Source organism: Phymastichus coffea, unplaced genomic scaffold, assembly GCF_024137745.1.
Source record: "Phymastichus coffea isolate CEN01 unplaced genomic scaffold, Cenicafe_Pcof_1.1 PCOF00114, whole genome shotgun sequence".
Lineage (NCBI taxonomy): Eukaryota > Metazoa > Arthropoda > Insecta > Hymenoptera > Eulophidae > Phymastichus > Phymastichus coffea.
Window position 1 is genome coordinate 480,415 of NW_026706925.1, and position 17,931 is coordinate 498,345.

General features: G+C 31.4%; 1 protein-coding gene across 1 annotated transcript; it reads right to left on the reverse strand.

Annotated features, from left to right (window-relative positions):
- Positions 1 to 2,669: 2,669 nt before the first annotated feature.
- LOC131670711 (separin) lies at positions 2,670 to 5,944 on the reverse strand. The gene is made up of 9 exons (XM_058946538.1): positions 5,521 to 5,944; positions 4,949 to 5,168; positions 4,558 to 4,868; positions 4,348 to 4,481; positions 4,067 to 4,283; positions 3,678 to 3,988; positions 3,449 to 3,616; positions 3,235 to 3,380; positions 2,670 to 3,161 (listed from the first exon to the last, which is right to left on the reverse strand). The coding sequence occupies exons 1-9, from the start codon at positions 5,872 to 5,874 to the stop codon at positions 3,019 to 3,021; spliced, it is 2,004 nt and encodes a 667-aa protein (XP_058802521.1). The 5' UTR covers positions 5,875 to 5,944; the 3' UTR covers positions 2,670 to 3,018.
- Positions 5,945 to 17,931: the final 11,987 nt, after the last annotated feature.

Genomic DNA, 17,931 nt, shown 5'->3' on the forward strand with positions numbered 1-17,931 from the left:
ATTCTTGTTTCTATAACATTTTCCAAATTCAGCTTCCTCATATTCATGAAACTCTTCAATGTGAGATGTTATATCCAACTTACACTAAAGTAACGGCAACGACATTCATTTGTTACTGTCTCTTGCTATATTTAATGTTGGTACTGATAAAGTGTGCATATCTGTAATTTCAGCATTCTTGTCAGTCATTGTTCCAAATTTCAAAGTCTTTCATGAATTTCTAACTTACACAATTATCGTCGTTACTTTTGGTAAATATTCCAAGTTCATGTTCAACTGTTTGGAGAATGTTAGAATACCAATCAAAACCCTTTCGACCGAGAAATCGCTTATCAAGTCGAATTGAATGTGAAACAAGGGATTAAGTGGCCGCGAAGCATTGGCCTATTTTTGTACAGTATACCTTTGAAACATATATAAAATAATACTACTCGCGTTTTCTACACACAATCATTTTTTTCTGAAAAATAAAAAAAAACGGTAACTTATTTCCCTCGTTATACTGGAAAATAAGATAACAAACTCAACAGAGAAACGCAAACTATAATATCACATTAGAATAACTCGCCTCTTTTCAAGTCGTCGAATCGTTTTTCCGGCCACGTGTTAATGTACACAAAAGTATTTATAAGCTTTGCGTTTAATTGCGTTTGCTATAACAGCATGAACAAAAGATTATATAAATTGGCAACTCTTGTAAATTTGATTTTTTTCCATTGATATTCGCTACTATAAAGAATTTTTGTGATAAAAAACAAAATAAAAATTGAAAATAACAATTTGTAACTTTTTGTTCGTGCATTCAATTGAATAAAAATTAAGCATCGAGTGATCCTTCGATATCAATGTTAATGACAATAAAAGAAAAATGTTCAAGTATTATAATGTTTAGGGGGAAATCATTTATTGGCTTGTCTTCGTACTTTTGTGCACTCATACACTGATGATTTTGTGTATATCGAAAAAGTGTAGTTCAAAGGTGTTACACTTGTTCGAGCACCAAGAATGAACACGATGTATTCGGTATACAACCCTTTAATTGTAAAAAGAAAATGAAACTAAAAATTGGATCACCAGATGTATAACGTTCATTTCATCGATTGTCGTTCAATTAAGCACTTTTTATGCTGTGCACTGCTTTACATCAAAATTATCTTTGTAAAATCTTTACAAAATTTCGACGTCAAAAAAATGTTTTGCAACTGTAATTGATTGTTCAACCACTCGTTGATGTAAAGCACCAATTGAATTTTTCGCCTCACTAAAGGTGAGCTCGACAAAACCAACTAATAAAAAATCAAAGATTTTTTCGAATTGAAAAAAATAATACGTGGCACATCGTTGCACTTCTTAGCCTACTCGTGTATGCAATTTCAATTACCCACTTCAATTATCAGATTCGATTTAAATTCACTCGAATTCAATGTGACGCAAAAGACTGCAGAGATTATGAGATATATAAACGACAAAGAAAAAACAAATAAATAAAAAATGGAATCTTTAGCGACGTAGGTTTCTCATTTTGTAAATACGAGCCCTCGGAAATATTTAAACAAAGAAAAGGAAGAATTTTGAAACGAGTATACTGCGTAAGATGACAAAACAACACAAAAATTCGCTTCCCGCAGCTGAACTCGGACAACAACAAAAATGAAGAATAATCAAAGCATATGGACATTGTGTTACACATTGAATTTAAAAAATTACTGTAATTTACTCAAATCATAAGGCTTCAAATAGCTTTCAACAGGCTCTCAAGCAGGATCGTGAATTCCTAAACATACATTTAAAGATGTAAAAATACTGAGATCTATTGTATAGCAATAAAATAATGTATTATGACAAGTGTCACTTAATTTTCTGTTTTATTTATTTTCTTCCCTTCTGAAAAATTTTTTGTTGTGTTGCATATAAAAATATTATTATCTAGACATAAATTTGCAATAACACGCTGGTAAACGTTCCACGTTTAAAATAATAATAAAATGGAAACTATATTGCTTATTCTTAACGTTTTGTTCATCTCATCAAGAGGAAATTTAACAAAAGCTTATTTCAATTTGTAATACTAAAAATGAAAAAATACATGCACGTGTGCTGTACCTTTCTATTCTACATTCAACAAGTATCAGTTTTTTTTTAAATGCCTTAGATCGACATGGTACAAAACTACAGGAATCAGCATCGAAAATTTGCAAGCCAAATCCAGACAAAATAAAAGAGGATTTACATAACGAAAAATTAAAAAAACAAAGATATAAAGAAAGAAGAATTTCTTAAAATTCACCACTTACTTTTGAAGAATATAAATATTGAACTTAAAGAAGAAATATTGATAATCTGTTAAGGCAAAAAAGATTATTGAAGATGCATAGATAAACATCAAACTTAAGGTAATTTACAACAATAAATTATATGTTGATCTTATAAATGATAATAAAAAGTTACTTTGACGTATGCAGTTACACTACATGGCACACATAAATGAGAGCGCTAAATGTTTCTCTGACCCATTGACGACTTGGATAATATGTATAAGAAATTTTTCAACAGCGTCAAATATTGTGAGGCCAGTGTTCACGAAACTTTTGAATGATTAATCAGAAATTTTGGTGCATTTAAAAAGGTAATGTTAAAAATCAAAGATAAAACACATTTTTTTTATTTACACAAACTATTTTCTAAAGAGATTCTTTAGGCTAGCAAATGAATTATCAAACGGTTACAAACAATTTTTTCAATCTGTACTTCAGTATGAGATGACAAGCATAAAATGTGACATTTGTTTAAAAATATACTTAAATAATCTTGTATTTTTCCTATCAACAGTCTTTGATACAAAAAGAAATTATAAATATTATAAAAGTTGTATGTTCTAATGCTAAAAATAATAGATAACTAAAAATTTACAAAAAAGTAAAAATAAAAATTATTACTAAAAAACCTCGGTAAAATTGAAGCGAGGAAAAGTTTAGATTCTATAACCTTATCAACAAACATTGACAGGGTCATTAACTTTCAATCAACCAATTTCGTTGGCAAACCCCTAACAATGATTGCAGCGGAAGTCATGTATTGTTTGCATACATCCTTGGATTTGGCAACTGCAACGAGCATGTTATCTTCGAATTTAATTTCATTACGCGTACCTTTCTGGAACTCTAAAAACAGTAAATATTTGGCATATGTATATTTTATACAAAAAAAAGTGCTTATCTTAAAATGCAGATTTACCTAATTTTCCTTGATTCCATAAAGAAAGATTTACATCAGACCACGATCTCTTAGCAGATGATGGAATCCATTTACTCAAAAAATTAGCAGTCATTCTATCAATATCACCATCTGTTACCTCCCATAACATCCCTAATATACATGGACTAAACAAACATTCAAATATATTCTAAGATATTGTAGTAAAAATTAATTTTTACTCTCAATGCTTTACCTGCAACCCATCAAATACTGATTAGAAACTCCGTATGACGGGTTCCTTCCACCAGTTGGCAAAAGCTTTATACTATTGCAACCAAATAATAAAACTAACGCTAATATACGCATTTTTTCTATGTCTTCACCCTTTAGAAACTGTATGCCACTACCATGTCCATTGTACCTGAAAAAAATCGCTAATTACATAAACAACAATCAATAATATAAACAAGTACCGTACTTACATTAATATATGATATTCTGTTAAAGTTTTTTTAAAATATTCTAGTTCTGGTTTGATACTGTACAAGCCTTTCCACTTCGGTAGCCAGTATTCTAAGAATAATTTCATTCTAATTTCCATCTTTGTTAAGTCTAATGAAGGATTGACAATAAATGTACCGAGATTTTCAGACTTTTTGATCAGTTTGTATCCATTCTTCATAGTATTCTTATGTTGATTATACAAAGCATATGCAATATGCAGAGAAGGAAATCTAGTCACTGGTTGATGTTTTAATATAGTAAAAGACTCATATGAAAAATGATCTATGAACTATTAGGAAAAGATATTTATTTTATTTTAATATAATTAAAATTACCATGATGAAAGAGAAATTAAAAAATCACTTACTTCATCTACAATTAAAACTAATATTTTTCTTCTAGCATGCAACAATGGCTCCATAACTTTAGTTTTAGCAACAATTGATAATATGATATTTTTTGCAAGCTTCTTCTCTGAAGATAAAATGTACGTTACAGCTCTTTCAATTTCAAAAGGTTGAAGGTAGCAGGCTCCAGTGGCAATTTTTCTCAATAACCATCGAGTTCTCTCTGGCATATCTTTACTAAAACGAATAATTGACTGTAAGAAAGCAAGCAGTAAGTAACTTCTATCAAAGATATACTTACACATTAGAATCTGCAATTAGCTTGTCTATCATATTATAAACATCGTGTACTAAATCTAAACATTCTATATAATCTGCTAATAGTAGAACTCTCCACTCTCTCAGCCAGGAAAATTCCAATTCGAAAATTGCTGTCTATGAATAAAGCATGCATGATTGATATATACATCATTTTCATAAATATGATACCTTTTAATAGAAAAATACTCACACTCATTCTATCATTCTGTTGCTTACGCATTTTCCAATAGAGCTCATTATTAGTATAAGTAGCTGTCAGATCAGACTTATTGCTATTTAGTATCATTCCTACTTCCACACGTACGTCATATGAAGAATCTCCATGAGGCTTTGGTAGTGTAATGCATATGGGATTGATAGCATTTTTTCCAGTTGGAAGAACAACAATATGAAGACCATTCATAGGCTTCAAAGTATATTCATTTTTTTGTCCCTTTGATAGTCCACTCTTTAGTTCTGATATGTGTTCATGCTGTGATGTTAATTGTAATACATACCAATCTGAAAATTAGATCACAATGTCTTTATATTATATTTAAACATTAATGGATGCATTTAATATTTGAATATAAAAGCATTACCTGATGGCAACTCTGCAAGTGTTGAAACAAGCTTATCAGGATTTGTGTTTGCATTTTTTAGATCAATGTCTAAATCTTTTGGATTTAAATTATCAACCAATGATTCAGATAGCAACTCTGCTCTTAATTTAGATTTTAAATTTCTATACAATATTTGTTGTCGAAAACAGGATGCATGAGACATAACAAGATGAGAGCATGCTTCAAGTTCTCTGTTATCCTGGAAAAAAATTTTATTACCCAGAAATGTTAGTTCACCTAACTTATTTAATGAGACAGCCTTAAATAAATCAAAGTAACATTACATTGAAAAATGTGTAAATTATTTGACATTAATAAAATTAAGTTTTTCTAAATGTGTAATTATATAATTTGATATTAAAACCATTAAATTACAGTACAAATGTTTTTACAAATATACTACAATTAAAGTTAAATCAACATGGTTGCTTTTTTTATATGTATGTCTCATATAGATTGTAAATAAAATGCAATCGAACCTTATAACATTTAGTTGAATAAAAAAATCCCCGATATTTATCAAAATCAAAATAAAATTCAAAATAACTCACTGCAAGGCAAAGCAGAGCCAGCATTTTGCTCATTGATGCATGCTCAACGACAGCTAGATTGTGGCTAGTCTTTTTAAAGTACTGTCTCAATTGAGTACACAATTTCTTGAGTGAGGATACAGTATTATTTTTTACTGGTTCTTGTCGCTTCCTAGATCCAATGAGTCCTTGAACAGTTTCTTTGAAATTACCCGAATACAACTTTTCCTCGCTGTCAACGCGTTCGATCTGATTTTTGCTTAGATAAATGTCACTGCGCCCGAGTTTAGGATCGAGAAAAAGGCTCACTGTTCCTGGTACATTCTTTTGATAATAGGTTTGCTGCTCGCGGATGTCTTCGCTCGGTGATGACATCGCGATCCTCGGTACTTTTCTTTCACACGACTATCAGAATTAATACTGCGTGGTCGCGCCCGCCTTTTTGTTGTGTTTACAACCGTTGGACATTTAAATCTTGCGCAGTGCGCAGTCGTGTACATACCGCGCTCGAACGAATGAAAGAACTCAGCGGGAAATTGATGAAAATTGACCTGTAAAAATTATAGAAAAACTGCGCGCTGTTGACAATAATAGCGCAACTTATTAATAATTACGCATAATTAAGATTTCGTTAATAAAAAAATTCCAAATTTTGAACACTTCAAGATCAATAAAAATTGAAATTATCCCTTAAAAAGAAATAAATATTATTTCTCATTACAGCCATTTATCTGGGATACACCTGAAAAATCAGTAGATAACGTAGACTCAAAAAGTATTGCACTCTGAAAATAAGGAATCACAAATTATTTTGAAAATATGCTGCAACAATCAACTACTTTAACATAGATAATACATTCCTAAAAATACTAGTTGTAAGAATTGTAATTTCAAGCAGTACTCCAAGATTTATCTAGGTAACAAAAATTCACTTTTAATCAATAGTTAACATTAGCAGTTATTTCAAAAAATCACCCACTTCAATTAAAACAGCTCTTATTATAAGAGCGCAATACCTCTTGAGAGGGTATATATATATCGTCCTACAAATGAATGTGGATTTATGTTACCGACTGATCTTTTTGGTGCATGTCCTTAATTAATGGTTTATAATATTTTGATTAGATAAAAAAAATGCGCGTAATTTTTGCTAATGAGTCAACGTATTCATTTCTATAAAAACTACATTACAAGTATTAAAATGCTACGCATATTGTATATTTAATTTCTGCCTGATCTGGGAATGTTTTACTTTCGACATTTTTCTATTAACAATAACTAAATTGTACGGAATTATTAATTAGTTTTGCTATTCTTACCAATCGTGCGAGTTTTTCTATAATCTTTCCGGGTCGATTTTAGTCAATTTCTCGTTGAGTTCCTTTATCCCCCACACTCAGCAATACCGCGATATGTAGTGGATACTATGATTTTTATTAGTAAAAATTTTTACAGTATAAGGTCACAACACCAGTATAATAATGCCAGAAAGGACGTGAGAATATAAATTTAAATACACAGTAGTAATAAATTTATAACTTATACTTTACAAACTATTAGTGACATAATAATATTCATAATACTGTATACAGCCCGCGAAGCGACATCTGTATTGCATATACGTTACGCGCGAGATTTGAATTCATTTTTTGTAACTATTAAAATTGTTTCATACATATTATATCCAATGCTAGATTCTAAAAGAATGAATTTACTAAACTAATAGTTTTGAAATTATTCAAATAATAATATTCAATACTTTTCCTCTAATAAGCTATATATTTTAAAAGTTAAAAATGTTAAACATGTTAATTATATTATTATACTATTTTAAATTTGCTTACACTGATAAATACATTTTTATAAGATGTTAATACAACTTATCATTGGTAAATTTTACTTATTCAAAAATAATTGAAATGAATAAGTAAAAAGAAATAGGTAACATTTAGGTCTTCTCAATTTCACCAGCGAGATTTTCTAGTAAATAAAATTCATAATGCGGAATAAACATGTGGATCCTAGTAAAACAACTAAAATAAATCAGACACAATACCTTGCCCAAGGCGTATAGATAGTTGCCATTCACAACGGTGCGCACATGCAAGTGGGCGGTAAACGATAAGCGACGAATACTCACCTTTATGATCTTTCAGCAACACCCACTTTTATCATCCCATAAAATCGAACATAGAAGGTAAGCGTGATCGTTGTATAGGTGTTACGTGTGCAATAAAAAATACTTACAAAAGATACTCCTTTGTTTTATTGTCGTTTCTTAACGTATATGCCAGTCGTATATATACTTACCACATTTGACTCCTCTATTTAAAAATGTATGAACGATTAATTCCATTTTTTGAATGTTGTAAAAAATATGAAAACTCGTATTTTGTAATTGAATCTATGAGTATGATTTTTTACAGAAATAAAACTGTAAACAGTGGGTATTGAAGATTTTAGGTGTTAAGATTGGAAAAGCGTTCTGTTTGTTTTTTTTTTTAATGTTTTAACATTTATTTTTATTTGCGTGATTATTACTTTTGTTATTTGCTCGAATATTGAATTTCTGTCAGACCTATGATATTCTATAAGATATATAAGAACTAATGAATGAACAATTTTCTAAATGATATTTTCATTATGATTCATAAGGCCATATTTTTACACTGTTCGTCCGTAGGGATGTGCGTGTATAAGTGCTGTCAATTCGATATTTTTAACTTTGCTACTTCATAGTTTTGGTATAATTTTTGTACAAGATACGCTAAAACATGTTGAAAGGAAGATAGAATAATTACTTTGAAGGAGATGTATAGCAAACAACGTGTTTTGGCTTCCTCTAAAATATTACTAACTCTCACAAACTCGATCCATCACAGATTAATCTAGTAAGTTGATACATCAACGCATTAAATATTTAAAGTTTTAATAGCTCATAGCCTACCAAAGTGATAGTGAGAAGAAGGACAAATTCAAAAAGGAATTCATAAGCTTCTCTATCGAATACTAGCCGTTAACAGAGTTTCTTTTGTAGTTGCTATAATTCTGACTGCGATAAGCGTACGTGAACGGTACATTATCCACTCTCGAGATCTTTTTTCTTCGTTATAACGTTCGTGCATGTTCAAACATTCCGGTCCGTGTGTATGTGTGTATGTGCATTGGTGCGCGATAGCGTATATCGATCGCTGATTGTATCATCGCGTGCATATGCTCTTGAATATTCATGCTTTGGCTGTGTACCCCTTTCCTCTTTTTTTTACCTGGTTAAGCTTTCGTTTTGAATTTTGCCAGAAAGTCGAATTAAAAGCTTTACTATTGGTACAATTGCAAAATTTCTTTTATGACTGCAATTTTTTCAAAATGTCTTTAAACTGCGACTTGATGACAGGTTCTACTTATTTAGTGATTATTTTAAACTGCCAGCTTGAAGAAATATCTATTGTTCGAATATCGAAATGTTACCAGAATATAGACATATAGTAGGCTGCAGGTATTATTATTTACAAAAAAACCTTGCAAATGAATATTATTTACAATATGAATCTCAGTTTTACACGTTGGCTAAATAAATTCCAAGCAGTACAAACGCTGTATGTTTTTTTCAAACTTACTGATGAAAATGTAGAAAGAATATCTGCAAATTGTTTATTAACAGCATTCATCAATAGAAAAATTGATTAATTGACACAATTTTGGAATTTTCTTCTGACTTGTTTGAATTTGAAATATTAAAATCCACTTTTCAAAACAGTTCGACAGCTGACCTACATCCCAGTAATATTCAAATGTTACCTCTCCGCTTCCATTGTCTAGTGTTAACTCTCGAATTTCGCGGCTGTAAAGTGATGCGCGTGTAGGTATCGAATTGAATGCGTTGCTTTTACTGCAACCACAGGTTTTGGATGAACACTTCACTATTTTTTCCAATTATTTGAATTTTCAGACTGGCTCCGTTTCGTTGAAATTTGGAGTAGATTGGTTTTAATTATAAGTTGTACTAAACATTCTCTTCATTACAAGCTTGGTGAAAAAATGATTTTTTATATGGAAAACGAATTTTTTTAATTATACTAAAAGAAAAAAGTTAAAACTAAATATAACATTTTATCAGAATATATTCAACAGACAATACATTTTTTGAATTTTAAAATTATTGGATTGCTTTTCTATCTACTAGATATAACTTACAGTGCAAATTATTTAAGTAGATTTCATAATAGTTGTGATGAAACTGACTATAAATATGCATTGAGAATTTTAAAATATTTGTATTCGACGAAAAATCTTGAGTTGATTTATAAACGTAATAAAACTGCTGATATAATTATAAAATGTTTAATAAAAGATTTAAAGGTAAATTGCTCGTGAATTAGTCAATTAGGCAACATCATATCTCGATCTATCGTATATGTATACTCACATACAATAATGTATTACAAGAAAACGAATTTGATAAACTATGATGACATTTTAAACTCAGTTTACATTACACTAGAATGAAGAGTGAAAGAATGCCCGACAATTAATTTATACGGCACATCTTTTTCACTCGCTGGTGTCGCGAGAAAATATAGGGACAAAACAAAACTACAATATCGTGATCGCCATTAGTCACGACAAGTTACATAGCAGAAAAAAGCATCGCGATAATTGTAGTTACGAGCTTGGTTTATGATGTATAACTGTGCTCAATTCCATACTGTATGCTTTAGTAATATTTGCCAGTTGAAAGTTATTTTTTTTATTTGATATGGAGAATAAGGAACAGCCTGGAATTATAAATTTTCCTTTATAAATGCAATGCTACAAAAAAGTTATTTTTGCTGTATACTCACTTCAATTTTTCTAAAATTAAGAATTTTTTTTATACAAAATTTTCTTTTTTAATATGATAATTGATCTTTTTTTAAATTAAAAAAGATATTCTTAAATAAAGTAACTTTTTTTAGAAATTAGCAAGTATGAAAACATTTTGTTTTAGAATTGAATTACAAATTAGTTCCAAATTTCTTCAAATGCACGTAATTTTATCAAAATTGAAGGTTGTAGATAGCAATTTTCGTATTCAAGCTCATTGAATTTTCACTTTTACATTTCTCTCGTTACACTCACCGCCGAAAATCACTTTCAAATAGCAAAAGCCTTAAAGCATTATTTCCAAGTTCAAGCGTGGAATATTAAACACGAAGTGTAAAAAAAGACTCTCACACAAAATTTGTTTCTACTTGACCGAAAACAAAAAAAGAAAGATGCTTGCCCACAGTCACAAGAAAGTGAAAAAATAATCACCCGCTCGCGTGTACCACTGTGAAGTGCACTACAAATTGTGTCGAATGAAAAATGAACTAGTCTAAGATATATAAATGCAGTGACGTCGGGAGCGAATCTCAGCTAAATGTATTTCACGCAGTCGTCGTCGTCATTTGTTATTCTTCCTTTCATGAATTATGCCAGAGCTACCTGTACTTTACGTACGTGACGTTGCTCTACTTTCAAGTAGTTGACTTTGTATGAATACGCATACTCTTACATACATATTATACTCAACGCTATGATCTTTGATCTTTATTGTCGTTTCTAATTAAATTATCGATTCCCTTTTCTTTGAAGCCTGCCGAACATCGGGCTTCTCGATTTTACACAAGCTCGTTTTGTTAAAAATAACGTCTTCAAGAGTTTTCTTCCAGTGTTAGAACGTCTACTTTGTTAACTCCGGATAAACTTTGCACGCGGCATTTAAAAGTTTGTTTTGCAAAGTCTCGAAGGAAGCGCAATAAACTTTTTTGAGTGCCGGTATTTTTAACAAAAAAAAAAAAGAATAAGAAGAAAGAAATAATAAAGAGAGAAAAGAAAGAAGAAAAAATTTTAAATGCATTTTAAATAGAATATTCAACATTCACTTGCAGTAATCTATCTCTCAGTGATTTAACAATTTGATTAAGTAAAATAAGCAACTCTATCAATCATCTCAGAAATGTTTGCGCAAGCAAAAGTTCCGGAACGAATGGCATGCATAGCAACATAATTTTGAATAGCGGCAGTTTGCCTCTCGACTTGCCCGTACAGTGATTAGCTACCTACCGCCAATTGCCCACTACGAAATGCAAGCTACCATTATACGCGAACACTCTTATTAACTGCTGATGAATTTAGACATATCAACTTTGTTTCCAACGGCAATCTCAGGGATACACAATGTTTGCAGTTTCGATTGGTCGTTAATTTCCGTTGTTAGCATGGTAAATCGAGAATTGTGTATTCGCGAAATTTAAAGCACAGCTGGAGAGCGTCAAGTGCACTATTTAGCTTTCTATCTTTTGATGAATATTGTATTGAATGCCTGCCACGTGACAACTTTTATTATTTCATTCTTATGATACAATAAAGTCGTCAAGGCCAAGAGTTTTAAGCGACCGAAATGCAACCGACGTGCCTCGCCGAGGTCTTTGCCACTTGCCAACAATGGCAGCAGGAAGGAAAGAGTGAAAGAGATATGCAGAGAAAGAGAGAGAGAGAGAGAGTATGCAGAAGGATAGACGGAAGTAGTGCGACGTTAATTAGCGCCTGTGGTTCGGCATATAAGAGTGAAAAAATAGAGAGAGAAGAGAGAAGAGAGAGAGAGCGTAATAGAAGGAGTAGCGAGAGTGGGAAGGATTAAGGAATGTGCTAGCTTTTGCAAGCTACGCAGTCAGTCATGTACGAGCAACCAACTGAACTATACTGAAATGGATTCTCTTTCTATAAATTAACTATATTAATTTGATTTAACAATTCATAATCATTCGAATTCATTAGCACTTTTGCAAATAAATTTCGAGATACAATATAAATAAAAAATGAAGCTTGTACGTGAAAATTGATTTGACAGTTTATGTAAAAATTTTTGTGCTCGTAATAGATCCAAATCAAACAAGATTGTTGCATTGTGATAATAAAAGGAGAGAAGGATATTTATTATTTTATATCTACTGCACAAGTAATTAATTAGCCGATAGACAGACACACTTTGTAAGTAACTTGTAATTGAAATAAATATTAATTCTATCCATTACATATCCAAGCTAATCAATTTGTATACTTGTAGACTTAAATGATTTGTATTTGTATCATAATACGTTTTAGCAATGAAAATCTAATAATAAATATTTAAATACGCTCGAATTAATAGTAAATACTTTTTATCCCGTGATATATTAATTTATTAACCTATTTTCCTTTATTTCTTACGATTTGCTATAAGAGATAACTGATAATCGGCTGTTCTTGCGCGAGTCGATTTACACCGAATAGAATTTAGGTGAACATCTAATAATTTATGAACAAGTAGCATTAGCCAATAATTTTGGAATACAATTATTAATAATTTTTTAAATTTATATTAAAGGTTTCCTGCAAGAAAACTATCAATTGTAATCGAGTACATGCGGTCGCGCATCCGTTATTGCCCAGCCAAAATTCGCAAGATATAAATATCTGTTCATAAAAAGTATTGAATTAGTAACTGTTTATAATAAGCCAAGTCACATATATTTCTTGTTGATTTATCAAACTCATACCAAAATCATACTCGGTAATCTGCAGTCCATGCGTATGTAATTTGGATTGCAAGTCTCAAATAATATTATTAGCAACCTATTTCCCCAGCCCCTTTATTTAGTAATACAAGTTTGGGAAACTCCTTAATCTAACTCTGACGATGTCTCATGTCCAAAGTACCCTTGGCATAATTAACCAATCGTAGTGTGTGTCTTCGATTTAATTGAAATGCAACCCGCATTGGCATATCCTTCGGTGCCTGTGTTTGCCAATTGTGATTAAAGAGCAGGAGCTTTGTACGACACTTGTGAATGATTTGCTTAATATTTGTGGACAATAAAATTTTCTTGTGTACGAATAATCAGTTGTAATAATTATAATTATTCTAGGAAATATTGACACAAAAATTTGCTCGCTCATAATATCTTTCACCTTCGCGTAACACTTTTCACAAAGAACAATGATTGAAAATATTCACTAACAAGTTTAAGATATATTGATTTAAAAGATTAAACATTAAATACTAATTAGATTTTCAATAATTCGATGCTTCTTCGCAAGTCGTACTGAAATTTTAAATTAAACGTTTCTCCCGTTTAATAGATAAAAAATTCTTTCTTAGTGTGGCTGGCTAATATATAACCTTCTGTCATTTAGTGTTATCTATTAATCAAACTGTCAGAAGTAGTTGAGAACTTCTGCTCCCATATCGTATTATATAACGATTGAATTGCACATATTTAATAAATATTGTTTCGGAAACGCTCGTGCATTTTCTAGAGAAAAGAAAAATAAGATCCATGTGAAATATAGTAAAATCCATAAAACTGCATCTTAATTGTTTTCCAAGAGGCAAACAAATTTATTACAAACTATATAAATTATGAAAATTAAAAAAAAATCATTCGTTAAATAAATGAAAACCACATTGAATTATCAATTAATTAAATACAATTACTACGAACTATTGCAATAAAGACGTGCATGATTTGAGAATAAATTTATTTTATTTTTGCCATTTCAAACACGTGCAAGTAATAAACCAATAGATCTCATTCGCTTCAAGAGAAATCGTGTATTACTCATCCCATTAATTATCGTCATTTGGAAGAGACCTAAAATTCGAATTTCTTATGATTGACGGAGCCGCGCCGGTCGGAAAATTTATGGCCTTGTTGCCCGAGCGGCTGTCGAATGGACTTGGACACGAGAAAGCAAGTCACACGCATCCAGATATTTAACGTTTTCGTTAGCCTTGTAACTGATTGAGCTGCCATGAGTCTGAAAAAAATTATAAGCACCGTTGAAAGCTTCATCCGTAACACAATATAAATTAATAAATCGCATGGACAAAATCGCTTCCGTGGAACTTTATATTTTCATACATAAAAGCCACTGTTGCCAAGCTTAGCCATCGTGTACGCCTATTATTACTAGTAGAGACTTCGCCACCTCTGTGGAAGTCGGGGATATTTATCTCGATCTCATTGTTAAGATCAAACATCGTCTTTAAACACGTGTTCGAGACAAAATCTGTGTCGTGAAGCCGTAAGATACCACCATTATCCTCGTCGAAGGGCTGAATAGCTGACTTCCTAATCAAAAACAGTCAGAAATAAAAGAGCGATGCTTACGATCCTTGGGCTTCGGACAAGCCACAGCAGAGAGAAAAGGCGCAGGAGGAAAAATTTTGAATATCGATTCGCTCAACTGCGACCAAGTAGTTTATTCGTAGCGCTCATGACGGAAAGTTGTTAATTTTCATTACGATCTCGCGAATCGTTTACTCTTTTGAACTTGAGCTTTCTTTGAATTAATTGGTCAATTAATTTTGCCGTTTAAACGATGTTTGTCTTTACGATGCGTTTTTCTGATTCAATTTCGTTCGCTTTGTTAATAAACTTTGATCGTGGACTTAATTATATTTTATTTATTTATTTGCATTCATCCTTAACCCCAACAACAATATAAGGCGTGTCTATTTCTTTGGCATGTCTTATACATAGTTAAATATCGGTATTTATCGTAGAAAGTATCGTTATTTACTTTCATTAAAATTAATTCAATTTATTCAAGATCTGGGCCAACTACACTTAACCATTTGACTAATTATCAAAGAACTCCATTTAACTGATTCAAAAATTTTGAACATCCAGTAAATCGTCTTTCGTAAACATTTTTTTCCAGTGGGAAAACGGCAAATTTACTTACATTGCATAAAACAAGCCGTCGCCTCTAATTTAGCTGCAACTCGTGTTTCCAATTAACCGACGCGTCTGCAGCGTCGAGATAAATTACCTCTCGTAGATCGACGTCCACAGCTATCTGAAATGGAAACTACGTTGACTTTTATAAAGAAGAATGACACCCGATGTTCGTTGCACGTGTGGCATTGAGCAACAACTTTCTCGTAATTTTTCGACTTGTACATTGAAATTTGAAAACAAAAAATTCCTGTTGCATACAATTTATAAAACTGTATGACAAAGAAGCTATCGCAAGATGTACTGACATTTTTTTAAATTCCAAAAATAAATTAATGAAAAGAAACTGATCAAAAGAAGTGGATTTTAATTTTGAATGGAAAATCGGGAAAAATGAAGATTGATTTATTTTAGTCAGCTTAAATCTAGCATTTGTTTAGAACGATTTGAAAAAGTTAGGCGGGTGGTAGAAATCAAGAGCTATGAACAAAAGAAGTTCATTTGACTGATTTTCACTCAACCATGTAAAAATACCGAAAAAATAGATTCTGTGAAGTTTTCTAATGTTAAATAAACAAAAGGTAAAAAGCTCGCAAGCTTTAGCAAAGCTTTCCTAGTAAATTTTTATGTATACATGCTTACTTACTCCGAAGTAATTTCTCTCACTCGATGAATTTTACACTATCTGGTGTTCAACTATCAAGGCCGAAAGAAGTATCCGCACCCTACATCAACGTCTTCTTTTCTCGCTTTTCTTCAATTCGCTAACTTCCTCTGGAACGAAACCCAAATCGAGCGTACGGGAAACTAATAAGTAAACACAGGTAAAGAAATTCTTGCTCGCTGCTCCTCGGTATATTTTGTTAGACTTCGCGCAGCTGCGATCGAGCGTGAAATTCGCATACACGTAGAACTGGATAAATCGACGAAAGAAGCGTTCGTATGCATTCACGAACAATTTGACGCCGTCTGAAAGTTCGCCTGTTGCATTTCTATCGAAGATTCGCTGCCGAGAGCGCAAATACGTCGGTTCTACGCCTCTGGGTATCGAGCCGATTGCACATCTCAATTGTTTAACGTGGAATACTAACAATATTTTAATGTAACTACCTTCAAGAATCTATGTATGAACGATTTAACCGAAAAACTACGATGTTCCGGCACCGCTTTTTCTAATGATGAATTTTATGATTATAACATTATATGCTATATTCGAAGTTGTAAAATACAATTTTTATCTTGTGACAGCTCCTTTTACATTATAGATTATTATTTATGAAGGTGTTACAGTCGCATGAAAATTCTGACATCAATAAAAACGAAATAGTGACATGATTCTTTTATTGCCTTTTAATAAAAACTAACGTTAATTTAAGTTTAAATTTGAATCCTTCAGTTTAAAATACATTGGTATGCTTCAGAAACCATATGCGAATTTCATTAAACGTCAGATTTGCAGTTTTATTACAGGTACGAATTATTCGTGCAGTGTTACAGGTTGTCGACGTCTTAGAGGAGTAAAATAATAAAATAATATGGCACTAACTTATTTTGTTATGTCAGATATTGAATTTTAATTTATATTAACGTTATCATTGTTCATTTTTAATGAAATTCCAAAAAAATTCATGAAAGTTTGTGTTCTTATGTTCCACGTATTTTTGGATTTCTAAAAGCAAGAAACTGTGCCATAAGCATATGCGCAAATGGTTAAAAATAATTTTAGATCCTATCAGTTTTGTAAAATTAAAAAAAAAAGTAAATACAATTATTTGACTGAGATCGGTTACTCGATGTAAAAATGCACAAAAACGGTATTGAATTAACGCACTTGTTTGATGAAACTGCTTATATAAGAACATGTAATATATATAGAGAATACCTTGAAACAGAATTAGCAAACTGAAATCAATCAACCGTTTTCTGGTAAACTTTGAAGTGATTATCAGTTAATATCCTGAAATTGAAGTTAACATAAGTTGAAAGTGTGATTTTTATCAGAGGATTGAAAGTTGATTTTTTCATCCGGGGAAAATTGTAACGAAGTGGTATGAATTTGGAAAGTTTTATGACCTAGAAATATTCAAAATTCGTTAACTCACGTTTCAACATTAACACGAATTGCCTCTGGGAAAGTTATAATGTCAAAGTTTCAAAAACTTGTTATAATACAGAAAATTCAGAAAATGTCAAGATGTGTACTTTGCAAGTGGAAAAAGGCTTTGCGTGCAAATGAGAACGGAATAGCTTCATTTAAATCGACATGAATTTTCATGACAATCACTAAAAATTATAAATGCAGGTCAAAGCGTTAAACATTCATTACCTAAATATCGGTTTTGGAACTCATGCATTTCGATTTGAACTGCGATCCCATGAAATCTCCAAGCAGTGCGGGTAATATGAAATATGTCATTAACACAGTCTGAGTCACACAAGCAAGCTTTGCAGAATATCGAAATAATAAAATCACTAGCCCTTTCAATTATGATAATCCGTTGAAATATGAACTCTGTTACAAAGACAAATATTGAAATTCCATTCAATATTTCGAAAGCTTACCTTTCCGTTTCGATGTATTAAAATTTCAATTTCCCCTTTGCAAATCCGTCCCACCAGTTCAATCGAGTTCATCAGTAATAATACACCTAATAGTAATAAATAATCTCTTCTCGGTTTTTTATTC